This window comes from Psilocybe cubensis, chromosome 4, assembly GCF_017499595.1.
Source record: "Psilocybe cubensis strain MGC-MH-2018 chromosome 4, whole genome shotgun sequence".
Lineage (NCBI taxonomy): Eukaryota > Fungi > Basidiomycota > Agaricomycetes > Agaricales > Agrocybaceae > Psilocybe > Psilocybe cubensis.
Genome location: NC_063002.1, coordinates 4,083,525 through 4,109,755, shown reverse-complemented (window position 1 = coordinate 4,109,755; position 26,231 = coordinate 4,083,525). Strand labels below are relative to the sequence as shown.

The window sequence follows — 26,231 nt, the reverse complement described above, 5'->3', positions numbered from 1 at the left end:
GCAGTTTCTTTTGTACACTTACATACGCCGATCTCATTCTTGTTGGCTGGCCAGTATCGTAGTAGTGTACACTGTAGTCCTGGTGTGGTGGTCCCTGTAGATATAGCAAATGATTTGTCACTCGGACTCAATTATATGTTTTTTACTCTGCCTTCTCAAAGTCTGATCATGCAAGCATGGAATGATTTTCAACGAAGAATAAGATGGCGTATCTATTTTTTGTTTAAGGAAGGCATGAACAAACCTTTTGATCCAGATTACGGAGTAAGCTCAAAAAAGAAAGAGAAACCTCCAGTATTACCGCAATACATGGAACTTGGCCTTTCGATGGGACGTCGGTACGTGCAACGCACGATCGCAAGTATCCCGGAAGAAGCCCTTACGGAGATGCGAAAGCACGCGTTCTCTCCTAAAAGGGACAAGATCCGTAAGTTTCTTATCGATAACAACTATGTTATTACGATGACAGATAAGAATCTTGGCCTCGCGGTGTCTGAACGCGACTGGATATTAAGGAATGAGCTCAATCTTCTTGAAGATGAACGTAACTATGAAGAGTTAGAATTCGAAGTTGCGCAAGAAGTAATGAAGAGCAAAATGATCCAGATGCAAACTCTTGCACGTACCGTCGAAGATGAACATCTGTTTCTATTTGAACTTGGGTTGTCTCGATTCTTTCTATCGAATGTACCGGAAGACGGATCATCGTTCAAGTATCCTCAATTTCATGGTATACCTAAAATCCACAAGAAACCTACTGGATTTAGGCCCATAATTCCGTGTCACTCTGTAGTATTTAATCCTGCAGCCAAGTTTGTATCAAAAGAGCTTAAGCCGATTATTAAATCGACTCCTTCAATCATTCACGGAACGAAGGATCTCTTTACGAGATTAAGCCAATTGCGTATAGACCCCAAACGACAATGGTATTTTGTCACCGGGGATGTAGTTGCTTTCTATCCCAATATTCCGTTGGACTTGTGCATCGAAATCGTTTGTAGTATGTACGAGGAATGGTTACTCAATGCTTCGGAAGAAAACACTGCATTAGCCCATATTAATCCAAATTCGTTAGAGAATAACTTGGTTAAATTGGGCATCTTTAAACGTGCTATCGAGATTGGCAATACGCAATTGATAACACAACATGGGTCTAGATATTTTAGACAAAAAAATGGCCTCGCAATGGGCGTCGCGGATTCTCCGGACCTTGCTAACCTCTTTGGAGCCCATTTTGAAATAAAGTCAAAAATCTTAGACCACCCTAATGTGGCCTTCTATGGAAGGTACATCGACGATTGTTTTGCAATTGTTTACGCCGAGTCCGAAGCACTTGCACTTAATTTAATTAAAGAAACAATAAAGTTCGATGGTTGTGTTATCGAATGGGCTGTTTCCTCGTCGGGATGTCAATTTCTCGATGCTTTCATATTCAAGGAGTCTGGAAAACTTCATTGGAAGCCTTTTGTCAAGACAGGAAACAACCGAGAACGAGTTCCATGGGTATCACATCATCCTTTAGACGTCAAACGTGGCGTTTACATTGGAGAGTTATCCAGGTTAGCCGTGCTATGTAGTACCAAGGAAATCTACATTGGAGCAATTAGAGACCTTAACGCTCTCTATTTGATGCGCGGTTATCCCGAAAACCTAGTCATGTCTTGGTGTAAGAAGAATATACAAGAACGTTGGGAAAAGCGATTCGCTTTACGAATCGCAGAGCACGACGAATCCATTCTTGTACTTAAAACCAGGTTTGATCAGGTATGGAATTGGTTTTCAGCTGCTGAACTTGGAAAAACTGTTACCGAGTACTGGTCGGCATGGTATGAACATGCCGAGAAAGGTCTGTATAGTGTAGACTCGTCCAGACCCCTTATCAAACCAGATCCAAATTACGTTCACGACCTCGATGATGTTCGCCCGGAGCTGTTCACACAGATACTCGTGGACGGAGAAACTGAGTTCGTACCGGATTTGAGGAAGATAGGACTACTCGGAAGTCGTTGGATAGTATCGCGAAAGCGCAATACTAATCTTTTCGACCTTGCAAATGTGTGGAAGAAAACAGTTTTTCGTAAACTGGATGAAGACATTGCCGAAAAAGGTGGTGTTGTTCCCGAAACTCAAAACGTTAATGAAACTTATCATTCTGCTCTAGTTGAAGCTGCTGAACAGATAAGTATCGAAAGCGATAACGAGATAATACTTCATAGACGTTCAATCTCACAAGAGAGGGAACATCCAGAATTCGGCAGAATATCCAAATCTTACAACCGATGAAAAGAATACTAGCGCTTAAGGCGTAAAGCATTAGAAAAAAACCCTAACCGTAAGTATTCATTGCTATAAAGTAACAAACATCTACTTACAAGCAACACATTGGATTAAATAGCTAAACCTAAACCTAAACCCTAAACCCTAAACCCTAAGCCCTAACCTAACCCCAACCCTAAGCTAACTAAGTCTAACCTTAGTAGGAAGTAAGGTAGGCGTGTGAACTTCCGAACGGCATGTGATTGTGAAGGGCCGGATCTAATTTAGTACATGGGAAAAGTTACTTAGTACTTCGGGAAAAGTTCCTTAGTACCGTGGAAACATTTTTGATGGACCGGATCATGAACTGTCCAATTAAGATTCACAACAATCAATCAATTGATTGTTAGGTAAGGACCCAGGTAAGCTATTTATACTCTTGACATGTGAATATTCCCATGTCGCGGTTACTCGGAGCCACGTAACCAGAGTAATCTATATCCATGTGATTCACATCACAGTCAATAACCCACGATGTCAAAGAACAAAAGTGTTGGATCCACTTTTGACAGGTTACCATGTGCCACATTGACCCGTGACACTCTGTTCATCAGAGACCTGTCTAACTTGACAATAAACATTGACAGATTTGTGATAGTCGGTAAGATACATGACAGCTGCACAGCATCACTTCACGCGCTGTCATCGGATGTCTAGAACATTCCTTCTAAGAATAGCCACTGAAGAGTCTATAAAGACGAAAGGGCTGGTTGTTGGTACCCCCCAACAGCCCTCTGGCCTTCTTTCCATTTAACTCACAGTTTAAACAAGTCGCTCGCACCTCGCTTCGCTCGGTGCTCGCTCCCCCCCTAAACCCTAAACCCTAAACCCTAAACCCTAAACCCTATCTCTTTACGAGATTAAGCCAATTGCGTATAAACTCCAAAAGACAATGGTATTTTGTCACTGGAGATGTAGTTGCTTTCTATCCCAATATCCCGTTGGACTTGTGCATCGAAATCGTTTATAGTATGTACGAGGAATGGTTACTCAACACTTCGGAAGAAAACACTGCATTAGCCCATATTAAACCAAATTCGTTAGAGAATAACTTGGTTAAATTAGGCATCTTTAAACGTGCTATCGAGATTGGCAATACGCAATTGATAACACAACATGGGTCTAGATATTTTAGACAAAAAAATGGCCTCGCAATGGGCGTCGCGGATTCTCCGGACCTTGCTAACCTCTTTGGAGCCCATTTTGAAATAAAGTCAAAAATCTTAGACCACCCAAACGTGGCCTTCTATGGAAGGTACATCGACGATTGTTTCGCAATTGTTTACGCCGAGTCCGAAGCACTTGCACTTAATCTTATTAAAGAAACAATAAAGTTCGATGGTTGTGTTATCGAATGGGCTGTTTCCTCGTCGGGATGTCAATTTCTCGATGCTTTCATATTCAAGGAGTCTGGAAAACTTCATTGGAAGCCATTTGTCAAGACAGGAAACAACCGAGAACGAGTTCCATAGGTATCACATCATCCTTTGGACGTCAAACGTGGCGTCTACATTGGAGAGTTATCCAGGTTAGCCGTGCTATGTAGTACCAAGGAAATCTACATCGGAGCAATTAGAGACCTTAACGCTCTCTATTTGATGCGCGGTTATCCCGAAAACCTAGTCATGTCTTGGTGTAAGAAGAATATACAAGAACGTTGGGAAAAGCGATTCGCTTTACGAATCGCAGAGCACGACGAATCCATTCTTGTACTTAAAACCAGGTTTGATCAGGTATGGAATTGGTTTTCAGCTGCTGAACTTGGAAAGACTGTTACCGAGTACTGGTCGGCATGGTATGAACATGCCGAGAAAGGTCTGTATAGTGCAGACTCGTCCAGACCCCTTATCAAACCAGATCCAAATTACGTTCACGACCTCGATGATGTTCGCCCGGAGCTGTTCACACAGATCCTCGTGGACGGAGAAACCGAGTTCGTACCGGATTTGAGGAAGATAGGACTACTCGGAAGTCGTTGGATAGTATCGCGAAAGCGCAATACTAATCTTTTCGACCTTGCAAATGTGTGGAAGAAAACAGTCTTTCGTAAACTGGATGAAGACATCGCTGAAAAAGGTGGTGTTGTTCCCGAAACTCAAAACGTTAATGAAACTTATCATTCTGCTTTAGTTGAAGCTGCTGAGCAGATAAGTATCGAAAGTGATAACGAGATAATACTTCATAGACGTTCAATCTCACAAGAGAGGGAACATCCAGAATTCGGCAGAATATCCAAATCTTACAACCGATGAAAAGAATACTAGCGCTTAAGGCGTAAAGCATTAGAAAAAAACCCTAACCGTAAGTATTCCTTGCTATAAAGTAACAAACATCTACTTACAAGCAACACATTGGATTGAATAGCTAAACCTAAACCTAAACCCTAAACCCTAAACCCTAAGCCCTAACCTAACCCCAACCCTAAGCTAACTAAGTCTAACCTTAGTAGGAAGTAAGGTAGGCGTGTGAACTTCCGAACGGCATGTGATTGTGAAGGGCCGGATCTAATTTAGTACATGGGAAAAGTTACTTAGTACTTCGGGAAAAGTTCCTTAGTACCGTGGAAACATTTTTGATGGACCAGATCATGAACTGTCCAATTAAGATTCACAACAATCAATCAGTCTATTGTTTGATTGTTAGGTAAGGACCCAGGTAAGCTATTTATACTCTAGACATGTGAATATTCCCATGTCGCGGTTACTCGGAGCCACGTAACCAGAGTTTTCTATATCCATGTGATTCACATCACAGTCAATAACCCACGATGTCAAAGAACAAAAGTGTTGGATCCACTTTTGACAGGTTACCATATGCCACATTGACCCGTGACACTCTGTTCATCAGAGATCTGTCTAACTTGACAATAAACATTGACAGATTTGTGATAGTCGGTAAGATACATGACAGCTGCGCAGCATCACTTCACGCGCTGTCATCGGATGTTCCAGAACATTCCTTCTAAGAATAGCCACTGAAGAGTCTATAAAGACGAAAGGGCTGGCTGCTGATAACAATCAACAGCCCTCTGGCTACTTTCCATTTAACTCCCAGTTTAAACTAGTCGCTCGCACCTCGCTTCGCTCGGTGCTCGCTCCCCCCCTAAACCCTAAACCCTAAACCCTATCTCTTTACGAGATTAAGCCAATTGCGTATAAACTCCAAAAGACAATGGTATTTTGTCACTGGAGATGTAGTTGCTTTCTATCCCAATATCCCGTTGGACTTGTGCATCGAAATCGTTTATAGTATGTACGAGGAATGGTTACTCAACACTTCGGAAGAAAACACTGCATTAGCCCATATTAAACCAAATTCGTTAGAGAATAACTTGGTTAAATTAGGCATCTTTAAACGTGCTATCGAGATTGGCAATACGCAATTGATAACACAACATGGGTCTAGATATTTTAGACAAAAAAATGGCCTCGCAATGGGCGTCGCGGATTCTCCGGACCTTGCTAACCTCTTTGGAGCCCATTTTGAAATAAAGTCAAAAATCTTAGACCACCCAAACGTGGCCTTCTATGGAAGGTACATCGACGATTGTTTCGCAATTGTTTACGCCGAGTCCGAAGCACTTGCACTTAATCTTATTAAAGAAACAATAAAGTTCGATGGTTGTGTTATCGAATGGGCTGTTTCCTCGTCGGGATGTCAATTTCTCGATGCTTTCATATTCAAGGAGTCTGGAAAACTTCATTGGAAGCCATTTGTCAAGACAGGAAACAACCGAGAACGAGTTCCATAGGTATCACATCATCCTTTGGACGTCAAACGTGGCGTCTACATTGGAGAGTTATCCAGGTTAGCCGTGCTATGTAGTACCAAGGAAATCTACATCGGAGCAATTAGAGACCTTAACGCTCTCTATTTGATGCGCGGTTATCCCGAAAACCTAGTCATGTCTTGGTGTAAGAAGAATATACAAGAACGTTGGGAAAAGCGATTCGCTTTACGAATCGCAGAGCACGACGAATCCATTCTTGTACTTAAAACCAGGTTTGATCAGGTATGGAATTGGTTTTCAGCTGCTGAACTTGGAAAGACTGTTACCGAGTACTGGTCGGCATGGTATGAACATGCCGAGAAAGGTCTGTATAGTGCAGACTCGTCCAGACCCCTTATCAAACCAGATCCAAATTACGTTCACGACCTCGATGATGTTCGCCCGGAGCTGTTCACACAGATCCTCGTGGACGGAGAAACCGAGTTCGTACCGGATTTGAGGAAGATAGGACTACTCGGAAGTCGTTGGATAGTATCGCGAAAGCGCAATACTAATCTTTTCGACCTTGCAAATGTGTGGAAGAAAACAGTCTTTCGTAAACTGGATGAAGACATCGCTGAAAAAGGTGGTGTTGTTCCCGAAACTCAAAACGTTAATGAAACTTATCACTCTGCTTTAGTTGAAGCTGCTGAACAGATAAGTATCGAAAGCGATAACGAGATAATACTTCATAGACGTTCAATCTCACAAGAGAGGGAACATCCAGAATTCGGCAGAATATCCAAATCTTACAACCGATGAAAAGAATACTAGCGCGTAAGGCGTAAAGCATTAGAAAAAAACCCTAACCGTAAGTATTCCTTGCTATAAAGTAACAAACATCTACTTACAAGCAACACATTGGATTGAATAGCTAAACCTAAACCTAAACCCTAAACCCTAAACCCTAAGCCCTAACCTAACCCCAACCCTAAGCTAACTAAGTCTAACCTTAGTAGGAAGTAAGGTAGGCGTGTGAACTTCCGAAAGGCATGTGATTGTGAAGGGCCGGATCTAATTTAGTACATGGGAAAAGTTACTTAGTACCTCGGGAAAAGTTCCTTAGTACCGTGGAAACATTTTTGATGGACCGGATCATGAACTGTCCAATTAAGATTCACAACAATCAATCAATTGATTGTTAGGTAAGGACCCAGGTAAGCTATTTATACTCTTGACATGAGAATATTCCCATGTCACGGTTACTCGGAGCCACGTAACCAGAGTATTTTATATCCATGTGATTCACATCACAGTCAATAACCCACGATGTCAAAGAACAAAAGTGTTGGATCCACTTTTGACAGGTTACCATGTGCCACGTCGACCCGTGACACTCTGTTCATCAGAGATCTGTCTAACTTGACAATAAACATTGACAGATTTGTGATAGTCGGTAAGATACATGACAGCTGCGCAGCATCACTTCACGCGCTGTCATCGGATGTTCCAGAACATTCCTTCTAAGAATAGCCACTGAAGAGTTTATAAAGACGAAAGGGCTGGTTGTGGACAACAGTCCACAGCCCTCTGGCCTTCTTTCTATTTCAAACTCACAGTTTAAACTAGTTGCTCGCACCTCGCTTCGCTCGGTGCTCGCTCCCACCCTAAACCCTAAACCCTAAACCCTAACCCGAATCCATTCGCGTCATTGTTGCCCTTGCAGCTAAATACAACCTGGAGTTGGATCAGATGGACGTGTCCACCGCTTACCTCAACGGCGAGCTAATTGAGGAATTATACCTTACACCACCTGCTGAAGTCGAGGTACCATCGGGATACTGTTGGAAACTCAAACGGTCGCTTTACGGGCTCAAACAAGCTGGGAGGACGTGGAATCACACACTTGACAAGAAGTTAAAATCAATGAACTTTGTTCGGCTCAACGCAGAAACCTGTCTCTACGTCTATCGTGAACCTAATGGCGAGGTCTGTTTCCTGGTAGTCTATGTTGATGATTTTATTCTGGCAGCAACATCTCGACCGTTTATGAATAAGGTCAAGTCCATGCTTTCCGGCGCTTTCAAAATGAAGGATCTGGGTCCCGCATCGTACATACTTGGCATACAGTTAATACGCGATCGAAAGAATCGAACCATCTCGCTCTCACAGTCTCAATACTGCAAGACCATTGTTGACCGATGTGGAATGAAAGACTCAAAACCAATGTGGACCCCAATGGCTCCCGGCATGCATCTTACAGCTGAAGACCAAACTCCAGATGCTGACAACTCGATCAAGTTTGAAATGGAGATAAACGGAAAAACAGTCTCTTACGCCAGCGTCGTAGGCTCTCTTGGATACGCAGTCGCAGGCACACGTCCAGACTTAGCGTACACCGTGGGTGTACTGGGCCGATTTAGCTCATGCCCCAAACTCCATCACTGGAAGGCCGTTAAGCGAGCCCTTCGATACTTAAACACCACATCAGATATGGTACTACGATATGATGGTCGTGACATTGGTTTGGACATGGATTTTAAACTCCACAACGACTTCACGTTTGAAGGATTCAGTGATGCAGACTGGTCTGGTGACTCGGATACGTCAAAATCCACATCAGGTTTCTGTTTCATCACTGCACAAGGCGCAATCGGATGGGCAAGCAAGCTCCAGTCGATGGTGGCTCTTTCCTCTACGGAATCTGAGTATATAGGTTTGTGCAATGCTGCACAACATTTAGTTTGGCTACGAACATTCTTTGAAGATATTGACAAGAAGCAAAAGGACCCAACAAAACTTCATTGCGACAATCAAGCGGCAATTATCTTGTCCAAAGATGCACAATTTCGAGCTCGGACAAAACACATTCAGCGTAAATATCACTTCATACGTGACGATGTCGTTGCCAGAGGGCAGGCCTCCGTCATATACATTCCCACTGAAGACATGGTCGCTGATATCCTAACGAAATCCCTGTCACGCGAAAAACACTGGAAGTTTACCAAAGCCCTAGGTCTCCGCCTGAACACGAGTGGGAGTGTTAAATATGCTCGTTAGCGTACAATCCTCATTCCCCCATTTCACTTTCTGAGGAATGAGGTATCAATTGTAATCACGTGTTATCATTCTGCGACCTCATCACCGTAACCTTTTTCTCTTCACACCTCAGTCCGTTACGCACACGCAGACAGCTGAGGTACGTTCAATTACTTTACTTATTATTCTTTACTTGACTCTGATACCTATGTAGACGCATACCTGCGTGGTTTATAGGTACACTTTAATTGATTAGTCCGTTACGCACACGCAGACGGCTGAGACGCATACCTGCGTGGTTTATAGATTTATCAGGCCATGGACTGGTGGTTGAAACCCTCCTGCAGCATGGTGCAGATGTCAATATTGTGGGTGGTGAGTATGGCACTGCACTCCAGGCGGCATCTTATGAGGGCCAATATAGTATCGTGGACTTCCTTTTGAAAAATTGGGCAGATGTGAACACTTCCGCCAATCGGTTTGACAATGCTTTGCAGGCAGCATGTTCCAAAAACCACCAAAAAGTCATTCAATTGCTCTTGAGCCACGGTGCTAAAGTGACCTCATTGGATTATCTGGATTGTATTAGAAATCCCACCCTTCAGGTAGAACTTCGTATTGCTTACTCCGCACATCAAGCAAGTGTAAGTCTGTATTTTGCATAAAGTTGTCTTCTACCATTGTGACTATTATTTATAGATATCAAAAAACTATCCCTGCTAACTGAGCAATGAGGTGTCAGCTTCGGCCATAGTTAACATTTCACCAATTTTCTGTATATCTAAATAAATACTATACAAACTCTCTATTTCTCCTGTCAGAAATTGACAGCTGGCAGATGAAGTGTTTACCTTATACAGTGAGGAAATCATACACAAATTACAGACAATAGTAAGTAAAAAACTTTGACATTAAAGATATCGATGTAATGTTCAGTGCACAAGAAAAGCTGCGTAACAGCTGAGTCTCTTACATTCAGAAAACAATCATTGACAATAAAGTTTATAGAGGGAGAAGTGGATATTATCAAGAGCCTGCAATATTTGATTAGACGCCCAAAGGCTCTTACAAAGATCCTACACGGATTAGCACCATGGATGAGTTAAACAGAGGGATAAAGGATATCCCGAACACACGACGCAACCCTCCCCCATGCGCTCCAAGGACGCTGATGCAAAACCTTACTGAAACTCTGCACCTGATTCAACAACACCTCACCCTTTTTTAACCACAATCTCATACTGCGCATTGTGAAGGCTGGAGTGCGTGGTGCCGATGATACAGTGAACCTTGTAAATTTTGGCGGAGAGACGCAAGAATGCGATTATATGTGATAATTTGCTTGATTATTGGACGGGGAGGGCTGTGGGTATGAAAGTAAGGGTGCGGGTGCGGGTGTCTCAGAAAATTGAAGCAGATATAGGTATGTTCGGTAAAACCTTCACAACGCCCAGGGCCATCATCACCATCTTTTGCAAATCCACTCTGCCAAAAGTTCATCTAGATGAAGCAGGTGTAGGAGAGGAGCTGGGATGTGGTAAAGGTGCTAAGCGCGTTGAGGAGGAGGTTGACTGCGCATTTGAATTGGCCGGTGGATAGGACACGCTTCCCGCATTGAACATTGAGGCGGTTGCGACAGTCCCAATTGCCTTTTAAGTCGATGAGGCTGTGGAGGCTGCTTGCATGTCAGATGTGTGTGTTTGAGTGCGATTAGCCTACTGTAATATCACTCCCGTCGCCGTTCGGCGACACCAAATACATGTACAAGGGACAAAAAAAAAAATTCTTCAAGTTCGCGGGCCTGGTCATGTGTGTCGCACATCACTAAATATAAGGCGTTGTCAGTTATTACAATGCCTGCATTGTGTCACAGTCTGCCAGAGATTGTGCCGACGATAGATACAAGTATTGCGCAAAAATGCATGTTACACAGGCACATGCATGAACGCACGCATGGGAGAAGCCACATTGATTTATGTATGCCCTAGTATTCATATTTTATGCACTGGACACCCCTTTAGTCCGTCCTGTATAAAGTGTGTGCAGTGCGCCAACTACAAAGGCACCACTGCACCAGAAGGCAACACGATTTTGAGCGCGAGCGTGCGAACATTACCGGCTGACTAATCGGCAAAACACGTCGTCTCGTTCATCTCGTCTTGCTTCCGACAGCTTCATCTCCATGAACAATCCTTCGTTTTTAGTGCGTCCCTTCTTGGTTCTTGTCTTATTGTAACTTATATGTCTGGTTTGAACTCCTTTGTCTAGGCTCTTTCTTCGCTGTAAAAAGCACCAGCACCACGGTCTCTTCAAATTTGCCGGGGATAACTGGTGTGTACACAAAATAGTACCTGCGGCAACGCATAATGTGGACGGTACCCAACACGAATCCCATTCTGTGCGTGTTTCTTCTCTTTCGAACTATCTATTGATTGACTTGACCATGGAAACAACCTGCACAGACCGACGAACATTGCTAAACATGTTCTGCGCAACATCGACGTGACGACACTCATCGTGAAGGACATGTTTTGGTTGGAAAGGATGCCAGATGAGGTGTGCGGTGAGTTCTTTTTCTTTCTCAATGAAAAAATCCCATTGAAGGACGCTCACAAGACCCACACTCGCCTCGAAATCCGCGCTTCGACTTAGTTCTCAACATCTGTGTACCACAATCCTGTCTCAATTCAATCCCCATCCCGACCTATTATCCTGCAGAAGTGGTGACAAGCCTCCCCATTGTCCCTGGACCCTTTGTCATATGCCGGCGTAAATTCAAAAACACTCACCAAATACACAATCGTCATGCGCACACAATTGACCTTACAGAGCCAGTGCATGCGGGAATTTCACCATCTTTATGTTCCACGCTAAGAAGAGCGTCTCCTTCCCAGAACAGGGTGACGTGAAAAAATCAAACCCAAGTCCATAAGTCCATATATGCTCATACATGTCCGCTTTGACGAGATAGAGCCAAGCACCTAACAGACCATGTGGGGGATGACTTTCAAGAGAAGCGAAAGGTAGCCAAACATGCACTTAATTCTGAAGGAATCAGATTGAACGGCTATCGATTCGGCATGCACAGTCCTCGGGTAATTTAACCAAGCTCAGAGTGAGTTTACACACCGCGAGCACAGTTCTCGAATACAAAATCACTGAATAGGAGATGCGACCAGGTGATAAAAATCCTAGCACGAGGACGCGAGCGTAGATGAGAAGAAGCGGTGATACGAGAGTTCCATGCGGTGGTGGAGTGATAATAGTAGAGTCTGGAGTGTTTCACTACGCAGAACAGCCAACGTTGAAACGGGACTCGGAGGTGGGGGAGAATTTGAATCGGAAGAAAGAGACAACCAAGAACTCACCATACATAAACCCCTACACCCTTCACTCAACATAGTAAGGAAACTCCTTCGCCACGTTATTCCAGTCATAGTAGATGCACGATCGGAGGATTTTGCGCAGGCCTCACGATGGTCAGTCTGCTCCAGTGCGATTATTCGACAAAGCTGCGTCCAAACGCACTGCATTCGAACCACCCTATGTCCTTATCTTTCCGTATAAGAAGCAAGAAGAAAGGAAGTCCCCATCAGAGGTACAGATCATAAGTCTAATAACAGAGGTCATCTTCTCTGTAGTGGATGGAACAACCGTGAATGTGGAGGATGCGGAAAAAGACGGGTGATGGTGAAATTCGGCAGGCAGCCTCGGAAGTGTACTTAGTCAGCCATCAATCAGTACATTTCAAACTCAGATACCTCGAAACCGTCGGCTTGGCCTCACGCCGATACTCCAAATTCCCATGTGGCTCAACTGGCGCAGCAAAACCAAAGGCTTTGAATGTATGGTACCGTTCTATATATACAGCTTCAAAGAACCTATAATGTATATTTATATAGTAATAACACATTTCTCCACCACAACGCAGCGGTTAGCATCACCAGAATCTGACTATTTGGACAAGGAGAAAAAAATCACCGGCTCCACCATTTCACATATCAAGTCCCCATATGTTGCCTTCCCTTCTTTTCATCCGTCTTCCCTCATAATCGCCGTGAATAATCAAATTACAACCCGCGCCAAGCATTGTATTCACTTCACATTCCTCCTCCGCACCGATGCGTGGGAGATGATTAACACTTGTCACTATAAAATAAAAATAGACTATTTGTCTCCGGAGTTTTCAAGTTGCGGTGATGGGGATGTTCTGCAGCATTGCCATATCGGTGTATCGCTTTGATAACTGCATGATTAGGTTGGAGATGAGTTACGCTATACCACCACACCTCTACACCAGAAATCTTTATACTACGGATACTCTACCGTGATAGTCGACGGTGTTGGCAATTTTGGAGCTATTTCCTTATTCACTCACTAACGGTCTAACGAGATACTCTCCTCAAATCACCCTTTGCGCGCATATATCCAAGAAAACTTCAAAGAAACAAGCAACAGATAAAGCTGGCGGTGTGACGCCGGAACAGCAACAACTTAATTATCTGCAACTTGCCGATTCCACACTCCCCTAAACATACTCCACATCCTCTCCAATTATAGGTATAACACGCTCTTCTCGAGGGTCAGATTCTAAAAGTAACCTCCGCAGCTCATAAAACGCCGTGTACAAACAACGCGGATGTCCGAATACACTGATGGCCACAATGTCGAGGTCTCAATGTCTTGGAAAGACAAAGTCTATAACATCCGTGCGTGAGCAAAAAAACATACACAGCTTGCGTTATCACAATGAATTCTGATTGACGCATTTACGAAATGCATTTTAGATAACGACTCCCATACCATAACAAACCGACAACATTAAGGTAGCAAAAGTATATAAAGGCTTCCAAAGCGCACCGAGACATTCATCAACCCAACCAGCCAACCGACGCACATCGCTCAATCGCACAACTAATACCTACCTCACTTCATTCACAATGTCCGCACCCGCCAGCCTCGTCCCCGGAAACTACGTCATCTTCGCAGAGAATCCGTCTGGCACCGTCACAACAGGCACACTCGTCAATGGGAGATCCAACTTCGCTATGACATGCCCCCTATCTAGCGGTGGAAACTGCAGCATCACTACACTCTCCAGCGCATCCAGCGCCTCCCCCACCCAGATCGTACGTCTGACTCAAAGCCGATTTTTTAATGAAAACTAAACCCTCATTCACCTCACCTCATTTCACACGTTCCATTTCCACTCCCTTTATCGCAGTGGCTCATCACGGGAGACGGGATGATCCTCTCCAAATCCTCGTCCAACGGCCAACTCGCGCAAAGCCCTACATTCTACGCGAGCTTCAGCAACAACTCTCCCAACATCGTCACCACAAGCGCACCAGTCACACCAGCGCCCACCACTAAATTCGTGTTCCAAGTCTCGCAGTACGTATTTCGTGTGGTTCTTTTGCCTCGCTTTGCTTTTCGCTTATACTTGTATACAAGGCAAGCGGCGACTGATCACAGCGACCCCGTCTCCTACCTCGCAACCGTCATGACAACCGACCTCACAGACCAATACTGGACCGTTGATGACTTGGTAAATATCCTTTCTCTACCATAACATACAAAAAAAATTTGAACTCACACTACACCACATGAACCATAGCAAAACAACGACAATGTGCGTCACACCTTTAAACATATAATTATTAGCGTATCAAGCTGACATACGGCATCTACTTTGCAGGTCAAAGCCAACACAAAGCGAAGCGCCAAGAATTGGGTCCTCGTACCCGTCTAAAGACACACAAAGTCCGTATTCGACTCAGTGCATACATTGAGACTGGCTATGAGGATAAGGATACAAATAAAGCATTCATCTACGTCTCTATTAAATCAATGAAAAAATACATCACGTACCGTTCTGCAATATATTTCCTCTCCGCGAGCGCTAGTACTATATTGAACTCCTTTTACCGTCTGCATAATCACTGTGAGGTTAGCTTACATTTACAAGCAAGGAATCCCATCAAATCATGGAATCTAGGAACAACAAAAGAAGCTGAGATGAATAAATGTATCACTCCAGTTGTACAGGAACAGGGGTTATGGCTCACTTGATAAATTTTTCCTGCTTGTTCACTCAGGAAAAGACACTTCAACCGACGCGACAATATACCTGCGATGCAGACGGCAAGTAACAGTTCGCAGGAGGTTCTGCAGACTGTGGAGTCAGGTATGAGCAAGTTTCGCGAGTACAGATAAAGGTGGAGGGAGAATCTAACAAGAAAGATGACGGGGGACAAGAAGGGAGACAAATGGAGGAAAGATAGGGAGGAGCAAAGGCACAGTCTGATAAGGGCAAGCACACACACATAATCGCACACCCTCGCACGCACCCATTGAAATGACCTCCATCAAACCCACCATCCAGCCCTCCCGCCCCCACTTTGCTTTTGACGTGATAAACTGTCGAATCCCGCTGTTGAGAAACCCCGAGGGGGAAAGGCGTGGAGGTCTGGCTCACAGATCGAAGGAAGGTGAGAAAATGCGAGTATGCTAGAGGTTGAGGGTGGTGTAGAGACATCGGATGCGGGGAGGTATATGATTTGAGTGTCTACCGTTCATGATTTGGTGCAAGGACGGAATCGATTCGGTGAGAATGAATGCAGCGCGGGGAGGAGACAGGATAACGCTCCACATTCAATATAAGCTCTGAAGTGAACCATGAGTGTTTGAAAGACATCAGAAACCCGTCCAGCGGCCCAAATGCATACGTGCCTTAGAGCGATGAGGTGAGCGGATGGGCAGTGACAGGTCCCGGCGCCACGTTTGCATGCTGCATGGAGGTGGAGTAGGATGTGAAGGGGTCTGTGAGCTACACAGTGAGGTAAAACCCGGTGCATCTGCGTTCAATACAAGCTTATAGCTGGTGAAGGGTTTTCGAGTTGCGGTACACAAGGATGACGGGGTAGCAAAGTCCATGTGAGCCAAAGACGTTCATGATCAGTCGCCGCTCGAAAACTGATCGCTACCAAACATGTCTAAACCTTTAGCCCTGGCAAGCTCGAGATAAATACAAGGGAAAGCGAAGCAATAAATCCAAATACAACACATAAATCAGCCCATTTCATTATCCAAAAATATGAATTAAACAATCATGAAAACTCCTGTAGGTGGGTAACTGTTGCTCTGGGAGCCAGAATTTTCATCAACTTTTCATCGCAATTGACAAGGGCCTCCATCTCCTGGCGCCGTTTTTTTTCCTGGGCATCACATACAGCCAGTTCAAGCTCTGATGGTGGAGGATGAGTGTTAGCAAGGTTCCCTTGATACTGAACTCTATGGACGCAAGGAAGAAAAAAAAGGTCAGGAATGAACAACAACAAATGAGGATATCCGAGTCAAATGGCTGAATTTACTAACCACTGAGTCCGAGTCATCCGAAATACCCCTGTTCAAAGCATTTGGCACTCGTCACGTACCCCTAGTAGGCAATTACCGCCATCCTCACACTCTGACGAGGGGTCTGCAGAGCAGTATCCGACATTTGACCCGTCTCACGAGACCAATTAATGCTCTCTAGACAGCTATTTCAGATCCGAGTCTGTGTTTCAGACACTCAATCGTGGTTCTCCTGGAATTGCACCAGTTATTTATCAAGCTTAATGGTAATCTTTCGGGAAGAAGACTCTCTAGATCGACCATGCAAGCCATCTTATCACAATGTGAAAAGAAAAGAAATCAGAAAATGAAGTGAAATGAAGATGAAAGAAAGAAGACGTACCACATCACACGACCACAATATCTTCAACAGCATTTTTGAAGGGCCTGCAGAAGGTAGTGTGACACACATACCCAACAACACGCCTGGAATATGTAGTAAAACGACCCAATTAATCAAACAGGTTTGAACGATGGAATGGCACTTAATCACCTCGTTTCCTGACCATAAGTTTCAACCTGCAGATGGATGACTTCTGCGATCCGTAGTTGAAGATATTCGTGAGGTACTGCAGTGTAGCGATAGACAGATATTAAAGCGCGATGGAGAGGCTTGTAAGGATTTGTCCTAGGATAGAGCATTGTGCGTGTGGCATTAAACATGAGGAATGATACACGCATTGGCGTATTTATATAATGTTCTTATCAGCATCTTTTGGCATCTTCATCTGCTTAGTGATCCACAGATTATCCCTTCAAAAAGCTCCCCATTGTGCGGTTAACATACGAGTACAAGACAAAGCCACTATAACTCCCATAAGGTTTCCTTAATGAATAACAAGCCAACCGTTTGTTTGTCTTACTCTGCTGACACTTTAGTTCGACAATACGAAATAATGACAAAGAGACGCTTCTTTCATCTTAGACTCCTCACCTCAGCTGACGCATTATACACCCACAAGACGACAAAAAGTACAATAATAACGTTGATATACGCTAATCTACCTTCACAGATACTCGCACGACGCAAAGTACCATACAGCGTCATTTGTTAAATTAGGTAAATTAAAGATGTGTGAAAACATCATCCTCGAGGGTGAACACGTAATTACAATCTGTGTCGCACAGGCGCCACTTTACAACAAACAGGGGATACCGGAAACATCCTCAAAACACGTCAGAAATTGCACCTGCGCATGAGTGGGTAACGACGAGAAACGGAGCGGTTCTAGAGGCACAAAATTCATCGCACTGGACGCATCGTACATTCCAAGCATGCGCCGGCGTATTCGGAAGGCAGTGGCAGTGGTATAGAGAGGAAGCCAAGACCAGCCACTTTAGAGATCCGAGTATATGTTGAAAAACTATGTCAGGATACAAAAGTCATAAACGAAACACTTATCAACAGCGTGTTCTTCCCGTCGGCTTTGCGATTCCACTCCTCACATAGATCCTCCTGCTAAGGGTCAGATAGATGAAGGTTAATGGTCTGTTTCTAGACGCTATGTCGAGCAGCTCGAGAAGGCATGGGTAGAGGATGAGCGCCAAGCAGCAAATCGGTTTCATCAAACGAGTCAGAGGTCCAGATTTAGATCGTTACACAGACTATAACCATGGATTGGTACGTCACCTGAGTATTGGGCTGAAATGTACATGGAGGAAGGTTTTACGAGAGACCGAGTGAGGATTCCGTTTTAGGTATAAATATGAGCCTCTAGAGAATGTGCCCGTCTGTGACCTGTTGGTCATCAGACCGCCTCTGAGAAGCTGATATTTCGGAAATCGAGGACAACCGTGTACGGTGACTTCGAGCTTTGCTCAAAACCGGGACTCCTCCAAAGCCATCTATCACCCAGGCAAAAATGCAGAGAGAAGGAAGCAGGCAGTTGCATGTTTATAATTCGTGCGACAACTGGATTCCGAAACACATTTTTACGACTTTTAAAATGCATCAGACGCATGGTGCATACAGACCGCACGCCAGCATGATGGGGAGTCAGCGGTAGGATCGAGGGAGAAAACGGAATGGAGTATTCTAACATTCGAAATCCCTGTAGGGAGACGATGTCAGTAAAAATAAATTGAAAACGAAACACATACCGAGACCGTGTTCTCCGCATCTATTTCGCAATCAAACACATCAGACATGGTCTAACATCACGGAACTGTTTTTATGCGCATTTCTCCTCAAAATTCGTCTTTCGAGCAGATGGATGAAGGATTGGAATTGGAGATAACGATTTCGCATTTATGAACAGTGACAAGAAGACGGCGTACATGGAGTTTGATGATTGAGGAGGGGTCAAGAGGGCGAGGAACATTCGTGCCGTGTTCAGCCGGTTCCCCAAGTTTGTTTTTTGGGCGGAGATTGAAATCACGCTTCCATCTCCGAATCGCGGTCAGGGCGGAGTTTAAAATGAACTTGGCAACTGAAACAAACAATGAGCGACTTCCCACTTCCCTTCCACACCGGTCCACCATGTCTTCTCCCCGACAACCCAAAGAAAGCAGGATCAAAGGAAAGAGGTAAACTCGAGATTGACTCGGACTCGAAGGATTCTTGTACTTTGTAGGTCACTAACAGTGATTATGCACGACATTCGGAATGGATCGGGTTGTCCGGAATTGCTTGAAAACCAGAGCGCAGGTGGATGGCGAGGGATTCGACGTCTGTTCAAACTGGCAAGAAATTAGGGCAACAAGAGTCTCAGCGTAGCGGAAGTGGTTGAGGGTTTCCGGAGGAGGACGATCTACGACCGCCTGCGCATGACAGTGAGTGCTTCGCTTTTGATTATATATGCGTCACGGAAGCATCTGTTTGCATAAGATAGCAGATAGTACACTCCAATCCAACCCCTGATCTCACCTTCTATCGCCATCGCTATCACCGTGATTTTCCCATTGCTCTGGTGCATGCTTCACATCGACGCTGCAGCATTGTATACTTTATGAATAACGTGTAATTCGTATGGTGTCTGCGTCGCTGATGAAATCAGATCGATGATGCCCCCAGTGCAGTGGAAAGTGCGGTATATGCTACTCATGCTCTTCACCCCATTCTCCCGTGCACCTGTGCCCATTTCTGTGCATTTCCGTCGGACTGTACGCGTCGTCTGTGTACTTTTATGGCGCATATACGAGGTGCCTTCATCTCGTTGAACTCGTTGCTATTGAATTTGGCATACCCTGCTTGATCCTCTCTTCCTTCCTAACACCATAATTCCCCTCTTCTCACCGTAGACCCACCAAACAAATTCGAGCACATTTGTGTTCTCGATGAAGGTAGACTAATGGGGCCGAAGGGAAGGCATGCTTTCAGGCAACTCCAAAACATTCCGATATCCCTTGCGCAACTACCCCATCACTCAATTTCTCACTCGCATGATCGTTCCCGGTTGAAGGTAGATTGGGAAATGGATGGTTCAGGCAAACACGTGGCGAAGGGGAATATTGGAAAAGTGAGAAGGGTACATATTTTGAAATTTCGGGGCAGCGTTAGTGTTGCTAATCGTTGTTGACGAGGTAAATCTGACGGAACCAGCGTACACAGCGCCGTCCCAAATGCCTGAAACTCCTCCTGCAATACTAGTTTACACGTCATTCATCCATACGGAGGCGGACACGCGCGTCCAATTCGTAGTCGGTGAGCGTAGCTCATATCCGCCTCAGATGAGGGTGGAAGCGCCCTACGTTAGATGACGATGGTCCTGGGTATGTAGTTACGAGATGGTGGGAATCATAGGATAAGTGAAGATAGTTTCCGAAGACGCTGGTCGGGCGGAAGGATACGTGGAAATGGGTGGAAGAAATGGTTGGGATTGATGATTAGGTTTGAAATTGAATTTTGAGCTTTAGGAAGGTAATTTTGTTTTCCTTTTCCCATCGCAATTAGGAACCTTTCAACTACTGCTATGCTAACCCAACCGGTACTGTTTTATAACAACTTCAAAGGTATTTTGTGAAGGTAGTCACGATGGACTCGCTACCTTTCTGACGCAGAATTTAGGCAAGGCATTTGAGTCTCAAGACGTGCATCACCCTTTCAGAGTGGATCTCATTCTACAGCTTGTATTCTACATAATTCTGTTACCTCGTGGGTGTCAGCAGGTTGTTCTACAGCTTCGCCGTCCACATAGGCAGAGGATTCACGCTCTTGGAAGGTTCGATCTTCTCTTTCGCCGAAGGTGGTCCCCGCATGGTTGTTGTCAAAGTTGAGGTCGGTAATGTGAGCGCCAGTGCCAACTGAGACAGGACTGTTCGTGTTGTTGAGTGCAAGGCGTAGAACCATGATCGTTGGCGCTAGTCCCTGCGTGAATTTACGTTAATAACATGACATAGTGAAGACCACCGAAACAAAACACACCGATATGACATATAACAGTGTCGAAATATAGTATCCCGATCCGACGGCGGGAGATGCTAGTACACGAAGAGGGGTGACCACTATGGTTAAGGCGTATAGTAGAAGGAATACTGAGTATAGTGCTGCCGATTCCACAATGGTGGTGAAGATTCGGGTATAATTCATCTTCCAACGACTATCGCTGATTCCAGAAGTGGTGTATATTCTGTATCCTATGAAGAACGTCGCATAGGATGTAGTGGCTAGACAGATCAATGGGAAAGCCGTTAAAAGCCTATCCGATAAAGCTTCCAAGGCTGGGCTTTGGAAGGCGGGTGTGATCGAGCTAAAAATTGCAGAAGTGATCGCTAGACCTATATCACAAAGTCAAATTTGCTTGTATATGTCTAACATAGGTTACGCGTACCAAACTCTGCCACCAGTAACAATAATGGAAATGCGATAACTTTAAAGGATCCCCCCCATGCATTATAACACCTCCAAATCTGTTGTACGTGTCAGAGATATTCAAATCCACGAGAAAAGTACAAACCAGAAGGCCGTCAGAGATCACCAATGTGATGTTTTGAATTATGCCGGACATTGTATAGTCCGGGCACCAGGAAATCAGCGTGGTTAGCCCGCGTGCGACCTATTTTTGCGTGCCACGCATAAATGCGAATCGGTAAATTTGCGTGTCTTTCACATAACCTTGCGTGCAAAATGCTATATGTTGCGTGTGTATGACATTTAAACGCGTGCAGCGTTGTTGAGGTAGCGTGCTATTTGCGTGCAACATTCTGTATAAAATTCACATAAAGAGCAGTGAAGCTATTTTTTGCAAGCAATGTAGTATGCTACGCATTCAGTTGTATTAAATAATTAACTGACACCCCACTGCCTTTTCTTTGGAATAAGTCCAGGTTTAGAACGAGGGCTTTTGGGTTGAGCTTCTACCGTCTTTTTGGGTTGATCGATGTACTTTGGACCCGGCCTCATACAACAATACTAAAATATAACTATACTATTAAAAATTGTAACACATACCAGCATCTTCTCTGCCAGGATCTGAACCATTGGATGGGGCCTGCTCTTCCACTTGTTCACCATCCAGCAAACTCGGTGGACACAACAATACTAAAATATAACTATACTATTAAAAATTGTAACACATACCAGCATCTTCTCTGCAAGGATCTGAACCATTGGATGGCCTGCTCTTCCACTTGTTCACCATCCAGCAAACTCGGTGTATATTCCCCTCTAGTAAGATGGTCATCTACTATAGGCGTGTCCGGTCGCTCCAGCTCTCCAGTGTTGGAGTTGGAGTCATCGATCTTCATGTAATCTTCATCGGATATACCGGCTTCCATGGTGATGTACTCGATGGCATTGTCAGGTCTTTGTGTCTGAGTTTGTGGTGGTGTCAACTACCAAACCAAATCGTTGTGAAAAGGTATAACACGAATGATATGGAACCTCCTGTAGTAGTTTTGGTTTTTTGCCAGCAATGCAACACACAAATTTAGCCTTTGGTTCGCTAATGGACCGTCCCCCATGTGCCATGCCGTCATATGTGTATATTTCTTTGCAATTGGGTGAATAGTAGCGCGATATCAAATGTTGGATTGAATGAATGAAAAGGACGAGGCAAAGTAAATCATACACAACTCCATCGCTCTTTCCAAGGACTTGCGTATCCGGATATAATGTAGCTGGGAAGTTCCACGATTGAAGTCCCAAACCTTGGGAATTAGAGTCATCATCAGTTTCTATTGTATATTGACCTCGCAAAATTAATACCCTTTATATAGGTTGAATGTCTGCAACACTATGTCATTTTATGCCCGCTTGTGGAGCCTAGAGGTAGTGAAAATTGAGGAACAATGCACATAGATACCAAGTGGGAACACAACTGCATACCACAATATACTCATTTAATGCATTTAATGAGTTCATTTCCGTTGAGTTTTACTTTTTAATTTATTTGAGATCTTTGAAACAGTCAACATCAGTGCCTAGGTAAAAGTTCAATATATCTAATGGTACATCCAGACATATTTTGCAGTGGAATAACCCAAGACGCATTATTTCGTACTAGCGTGCAAACTTAGACTGCTTGCGGGGCCATCGCGTGCAGATCACAACTGTTTGCGTGTCGATTGCCCGCACTTAATTGGGTCGCGTGCTATCGCGTGCCGTCGCGTGCCATCGCGTTAACGTGGGAAAGTGGGTCGCGTGCTGCTTGCGTGGCAAATGCGTGCGATTGAGTGCACCTAGCGTGTTGTGGTGTCACGCTGGTGGTCATTCAACAACATCAATTGCATGTCGAAATGACAAACTTGTCATTTTTCTTAAAGTTCACCATTTGATCGGATATTACCGATCATAAACCGTTGCCGATTTTATTGCCGACTCTTGGTTGCGGAGTCGGAGATTGTGGCGAGGCACATGCCGAAGGACTCGGCATACCAAACCATCCCTCGAGTTCATTGTTTGTATCGCCCCTCTAACAACAAATTATTTCATTGAAGTTCTACAGGTTCCGAGCCTCAAACACCTACACTTACCATGTATTGTAGACTTTTAAAGGTATATATCTTGATTAATCCAAGTACATTATAAACCGTGTAATAATCTACATCCTAACTGCTTGATACCCGTGGTGTTGGCCGCACATGGAATTGGAGTACAAGGACATACTAACAATACATTATTACACACCAAATAATGATAAATGAACGCTAATGACCACTGTTACATTACAATCCTACGTGTGACACAGCTGTGACATTGCGTGCAGAACACATCAATATGCGTGCAGAACACAGTTGTTGCGCAAAAATGCGCGTCACGCAGGCACACGCAAAAACGCACGCACGCGAGCAGCCACGCTGATTTCTGTATGCCCGTATAGTCCCAGAATGGGTAGCTAAAAGTTGTCCAGAACATTGAATCCACGCTGTCTCCATTGGTAACCAGAACAGACCCGAGAAAAAACCATTGTGTGATAAAGAGGAAAAGGTTTAACGAATAGAGTGTGGATATTGTGGCCAAAACAATCCGCTTGCTATTACCCATGCCCGACGGTTTGCTTGTGACTACTAAGATGCATAAACACTGGCACAGTTCCGGTACTGACGAAATTTAAATACATACAGTACACGTAAACTGTGGCACCATACACCATCGTATACAATCCTACAAATTTACTGAGCAAATATCCCCCTTTCTTACTACAAATTCCCCGAGACCTACCCATCACGTAGTTTATAAGCATGAATGAATTTAAGGTTGCACTGACTACACGGCGTTCAATTACGGCAGGAATAATTATGTCGTCGGACATGATCAAGAAGAAAGGATTGAATTGTACTCAAGTGTTACTGGTCCTTGGACGATTTATCGCTACTTATACACTTCCATTATAATCGTGTCAGCAGTAACGTATTTCGACCGATATCCCATCATCACCCCGCCTGAGAATTTTTTACCTGAATCCCATTCTCCCTTTCACATGCTCCATCCCATCAGGTCAGATTGCTGTTTGATACATTTGTTTCAAGGATAGGTGGCACGCGAAGCCATAAAACCATGTGCCCAGTCCGCAACTCCACTCATGCTCCCTCACACGCTACGGGCTCAGTGACTTCAGTGTCCATGTTGACTCCGCAAGTTTGCACGCATCGCTATTTCTTATCAACCGTAAATTTCACACATTCCTCGAGGTGAATGGTTATGCTGCCGTATGGCAGGTTTTTCTATGGTATTCCTCGACATGTTATGCAGAACATTGGATGGTGTTACGATTGTGGATACGACAAGTAGTCACTGAACGTCACCTAAGACGACGGTGGATAGGCACTGAGAATGCCACGGACCATCCCTCAAACTGTTACCGAACGAACATCACGTTCGCATTCTGATATGATCCGGTCTCTCCATCTAAATTCTTGACATTTATTTCATCTTCACTTGATATCAAGGCAGGCGCATGGATTGCCCTTTGTAGATCATTTCACAAAACAACAATTCATAATTAGAATGAACGGATTAAATTATACTAAATCATACTATTCACGATACTGCGTAGCCATAAACAAAGTAACCGCATTATGTCAGTTTCCGGATCTCTATGGAATCAAATTCCAACCCATCGACTCATACAACATCGTATCTAACTCTCACTCCCGGACCATCAACATTGAGGCGCGGATGGCGAATACCTAGCACAAGGACATACGATCTTGACTTCGCTTCCTTGAGAGCACCAAGAAGGTACAAGTTCGACAAATCGATGGTCCTAAAGTCCCAAAAATAGCGTTCGGTCAAGGTCTCGTCGGTGTAGAAAGGTGTCTGCAAGTTTCAATGGAACGAGTGCTTTATTAGTGTATATTCATATGTAGTAAATCAAAGTACAAACATTTTCATATTGCACGAGGCTGGGAAGCAATCCTTCCTCCTGTGCCTTCTTGATGGAATCGATGTAGGCTATGACCGAATGACAGATGTCGGCTAGTACAGCTCGGGGTGGAATGGGATTTTTCGTGGCTTTATCACATGTATCCACACAAAACGCTGGCATGTCAAGGCCAGGAAGCTAAATCAACAGAGTTAAGTGTCCATTACCATTTCACCAGAGATTAAAAACTTACATTTAAACGAAAACAAAGCGAGCGCATCCCATAAAAGAGATCGCTTGCATTATACACATTTAAAATCCCCACGTTGGAAATGCTCGTGTCGTACCCATCCAAGACCTTCACTCCAAGAGTGGAACCATTGGAATTTGAATTGTTGGATTTGATAAACGCGAATGGGGAGTCTGTATTGCTGAGCTTGGGAGTACCCACAGCAACAGGCGCACAGGCGAAAGTTTCATTCAGCTGCGTCTTGTTGACATTCATAAGGGCAGCAATTTGAGAAACATCTGGCGCTTGATACTCGCGGAAATCTAGGATAACCTCAGATTTGAGCTTAGAGGCGCTCGCGAAATGCTTTTTGGGAGTTTGCCGAGCCGCCATTGTTGGATCGTCGATTTCAGTGATTGAGGGATGGATTCCTACTGTACTGAAGAGCATTAGAAACCGGCTTTTATAGAATTTAAGCTAACAATGCGCCTCTCGATAGTTTCATGCGCCACCCTGCATTGAAGCGCCCGAGGTTGGCCCGCGGGTCTTTGCAACTACGCCGTTGCCTCAAATGGCAGTAAAGCGCGCGTCTTTTCAAACGCCTTGACAATAATTTGCAATGTAAAACTGGTCAAAGCAAGTCGTATCCATGTAATGCCTCCACTCGAGGAGGGCCTGAGTGGCTGCGAGTCTTGCGACCGATACGCTTAGTAGTGGCGTACATATCCTCGTTTGGCGCTGTATACGTCTAATTCAAGATGCTAACTCTGACCGCCACTTCATTGTAACAAGTATACGT

The 26,231-nt window shown here is 44.4% G+C and overlaps 8 protein-coding genes across 8 annotated transcripts; 4 read left to right on the top strand and 4 right to left on the bottom strand.

Moving 5' to 3' along the window:
• Positions 1-234: 234 nt before the first annotated feature.
• Positions 235-2,283, top strand: JR316_0005486 (uncharacterized protein; the record flags this gene model as incomplete). Its single annotated transcript, XM_047891244.1, has 2 exons — positions 235-427; positions 470-2,283. The coding sequence occupies 2 exons, from the start codon at positions 235-237 to the stop codon at positions 2,281-2,283; spliced, it is 2,007 nt and encodes a 668-aa protein (XP_047751005.1).
• A 1,658-nt stretch (positions 2,284-3,941) lies between these two features.
• JR316_0005485 (uncharacterized protein) lies at positions 3,942-4,568 on the top strand (the record flags this gene model as incomplete). The annotated part of the gene is made up of 2 exons (XM_047891243.1): positions 3,942-4,025; positions 4,050-4,568. 2 exons carry the CDS (start codon positions 3,942-3,944, stop codon positions 4,566-4,568), a joined length of 603 nt encoding a protein of 200 aa, XP_047751004.1.
• A 1,652-nt stretch (positions 4,569-6,220) lies between these two features.
• JR316_0005484 (uncharacterized protein) lies at positions 6,221-6,847 on the top strand (the record flags this gene model as incomplete). The annotated part of the gene is made up of 2 exons (XM_047891242.1): positions 6,221-6,304; positions 6,329-6,847. 2 exons carry the CDS (start codon positions 6,221-6,223, stop codon positions 6,845-6,847), a joined length of 603 nt encoding a protein of 200 aa, XP_047751003.1.
• Positions 6,848-14,004: 7,157 nt separating this feature from the next.
• On the top strand, positions 14,005-14,636 carry JR316_0005483 (uncharacterized protein; the record flags this gene model as incomplete). The annotated part of the gene is made up of 3 exons (XM_047891241.1): positions 14,005-14,193; positions 14,289-14,458; positions 14,519-14,636. The coding sequence occupies 3 exons, from the start codon at positions 14,005-14,007 to the stop codon at positions 14,634-14,636; spliced, it is 477 nt and encodes a 158-aa protein (XP_047751002.1).
• Positions 14,637-16,806: 2,170 nt separating this feature from the next.
• JR316_0005482 (uncharacterized protein) lies at positions 16,807-17,101 on the bottom strand (the record flags this gene model as incomplete). The annotated part of the gene is made up of 2 exons (XM_047891240.1): positions 16,807-16,846; positions 16,953-17,101. The coding sequence occupies 2 exons, from the start codon at positions 17,099-17,101 to the stop codon at positions 16,807-16,809; spliced, it is 189 nt and encodes a 62-aa protein (XP_047751001.1).
• Positions 17,102-20,404: 3,303 nt separating this feature from the next.
• On the bottom strand, positions 20,405-20,747 carry JR316_0005481 (uncharacterized protein; the record flags this gene model as incomplete). Its single annotated transcript, XM_047891239.1, has 2 exons — positions 20,405-20,449; positions 20,550-20,747. The coding sequence occupies 2 exons, from the start codon at positions 20,745-20,747 to the stop codon at positions 20,405-20,407; spliced, it is 243 nt and encodes an 80-aa protein (XP_047751000.1).
• Positions 20,748-21,551: 804 nt separating this feature from the next.
• JR316_0005480 (uncharacterized protein) lies at positions 21,552-22,174 on the bottom strand (the record flags this gene model as incomplete). The annotated part of the gene is made up of 3 exons (XM_047891238.1): positions 21,552-21,601; positions 21,849-21,919; positions 21,978-22,174. The coding sequence occupies 3 exons, from the start codon at positions 22,172-22,174 to the stop codon at positions 21,552-21,554; spliced, it is 318 nt and encodes a 105-aa protein (XP_047750999.1).
• Positions 22,175-24,962: 2,788 nt separating this feature from the next.
• On the bottom strand, positions 24,963-25,825 carry JR316_0005479 (uncharacterized protein; the record flags this gene model as incomplete). The annotated part of the gene is made up of 3 exons (XM_047891237.1): positions 24,963-25,157; positions 25,225-25,401; positions 25,457-25,825. 3 exons carry the CDS (start codon positions 25,823-25,825, stop codon positions 24,963-24,965), a joined length of 741 nt encoding a protein of 246 aa, XP_047750998.1.
• Positions 25,826-26,231: the final 406 nt, after the last annotated feature.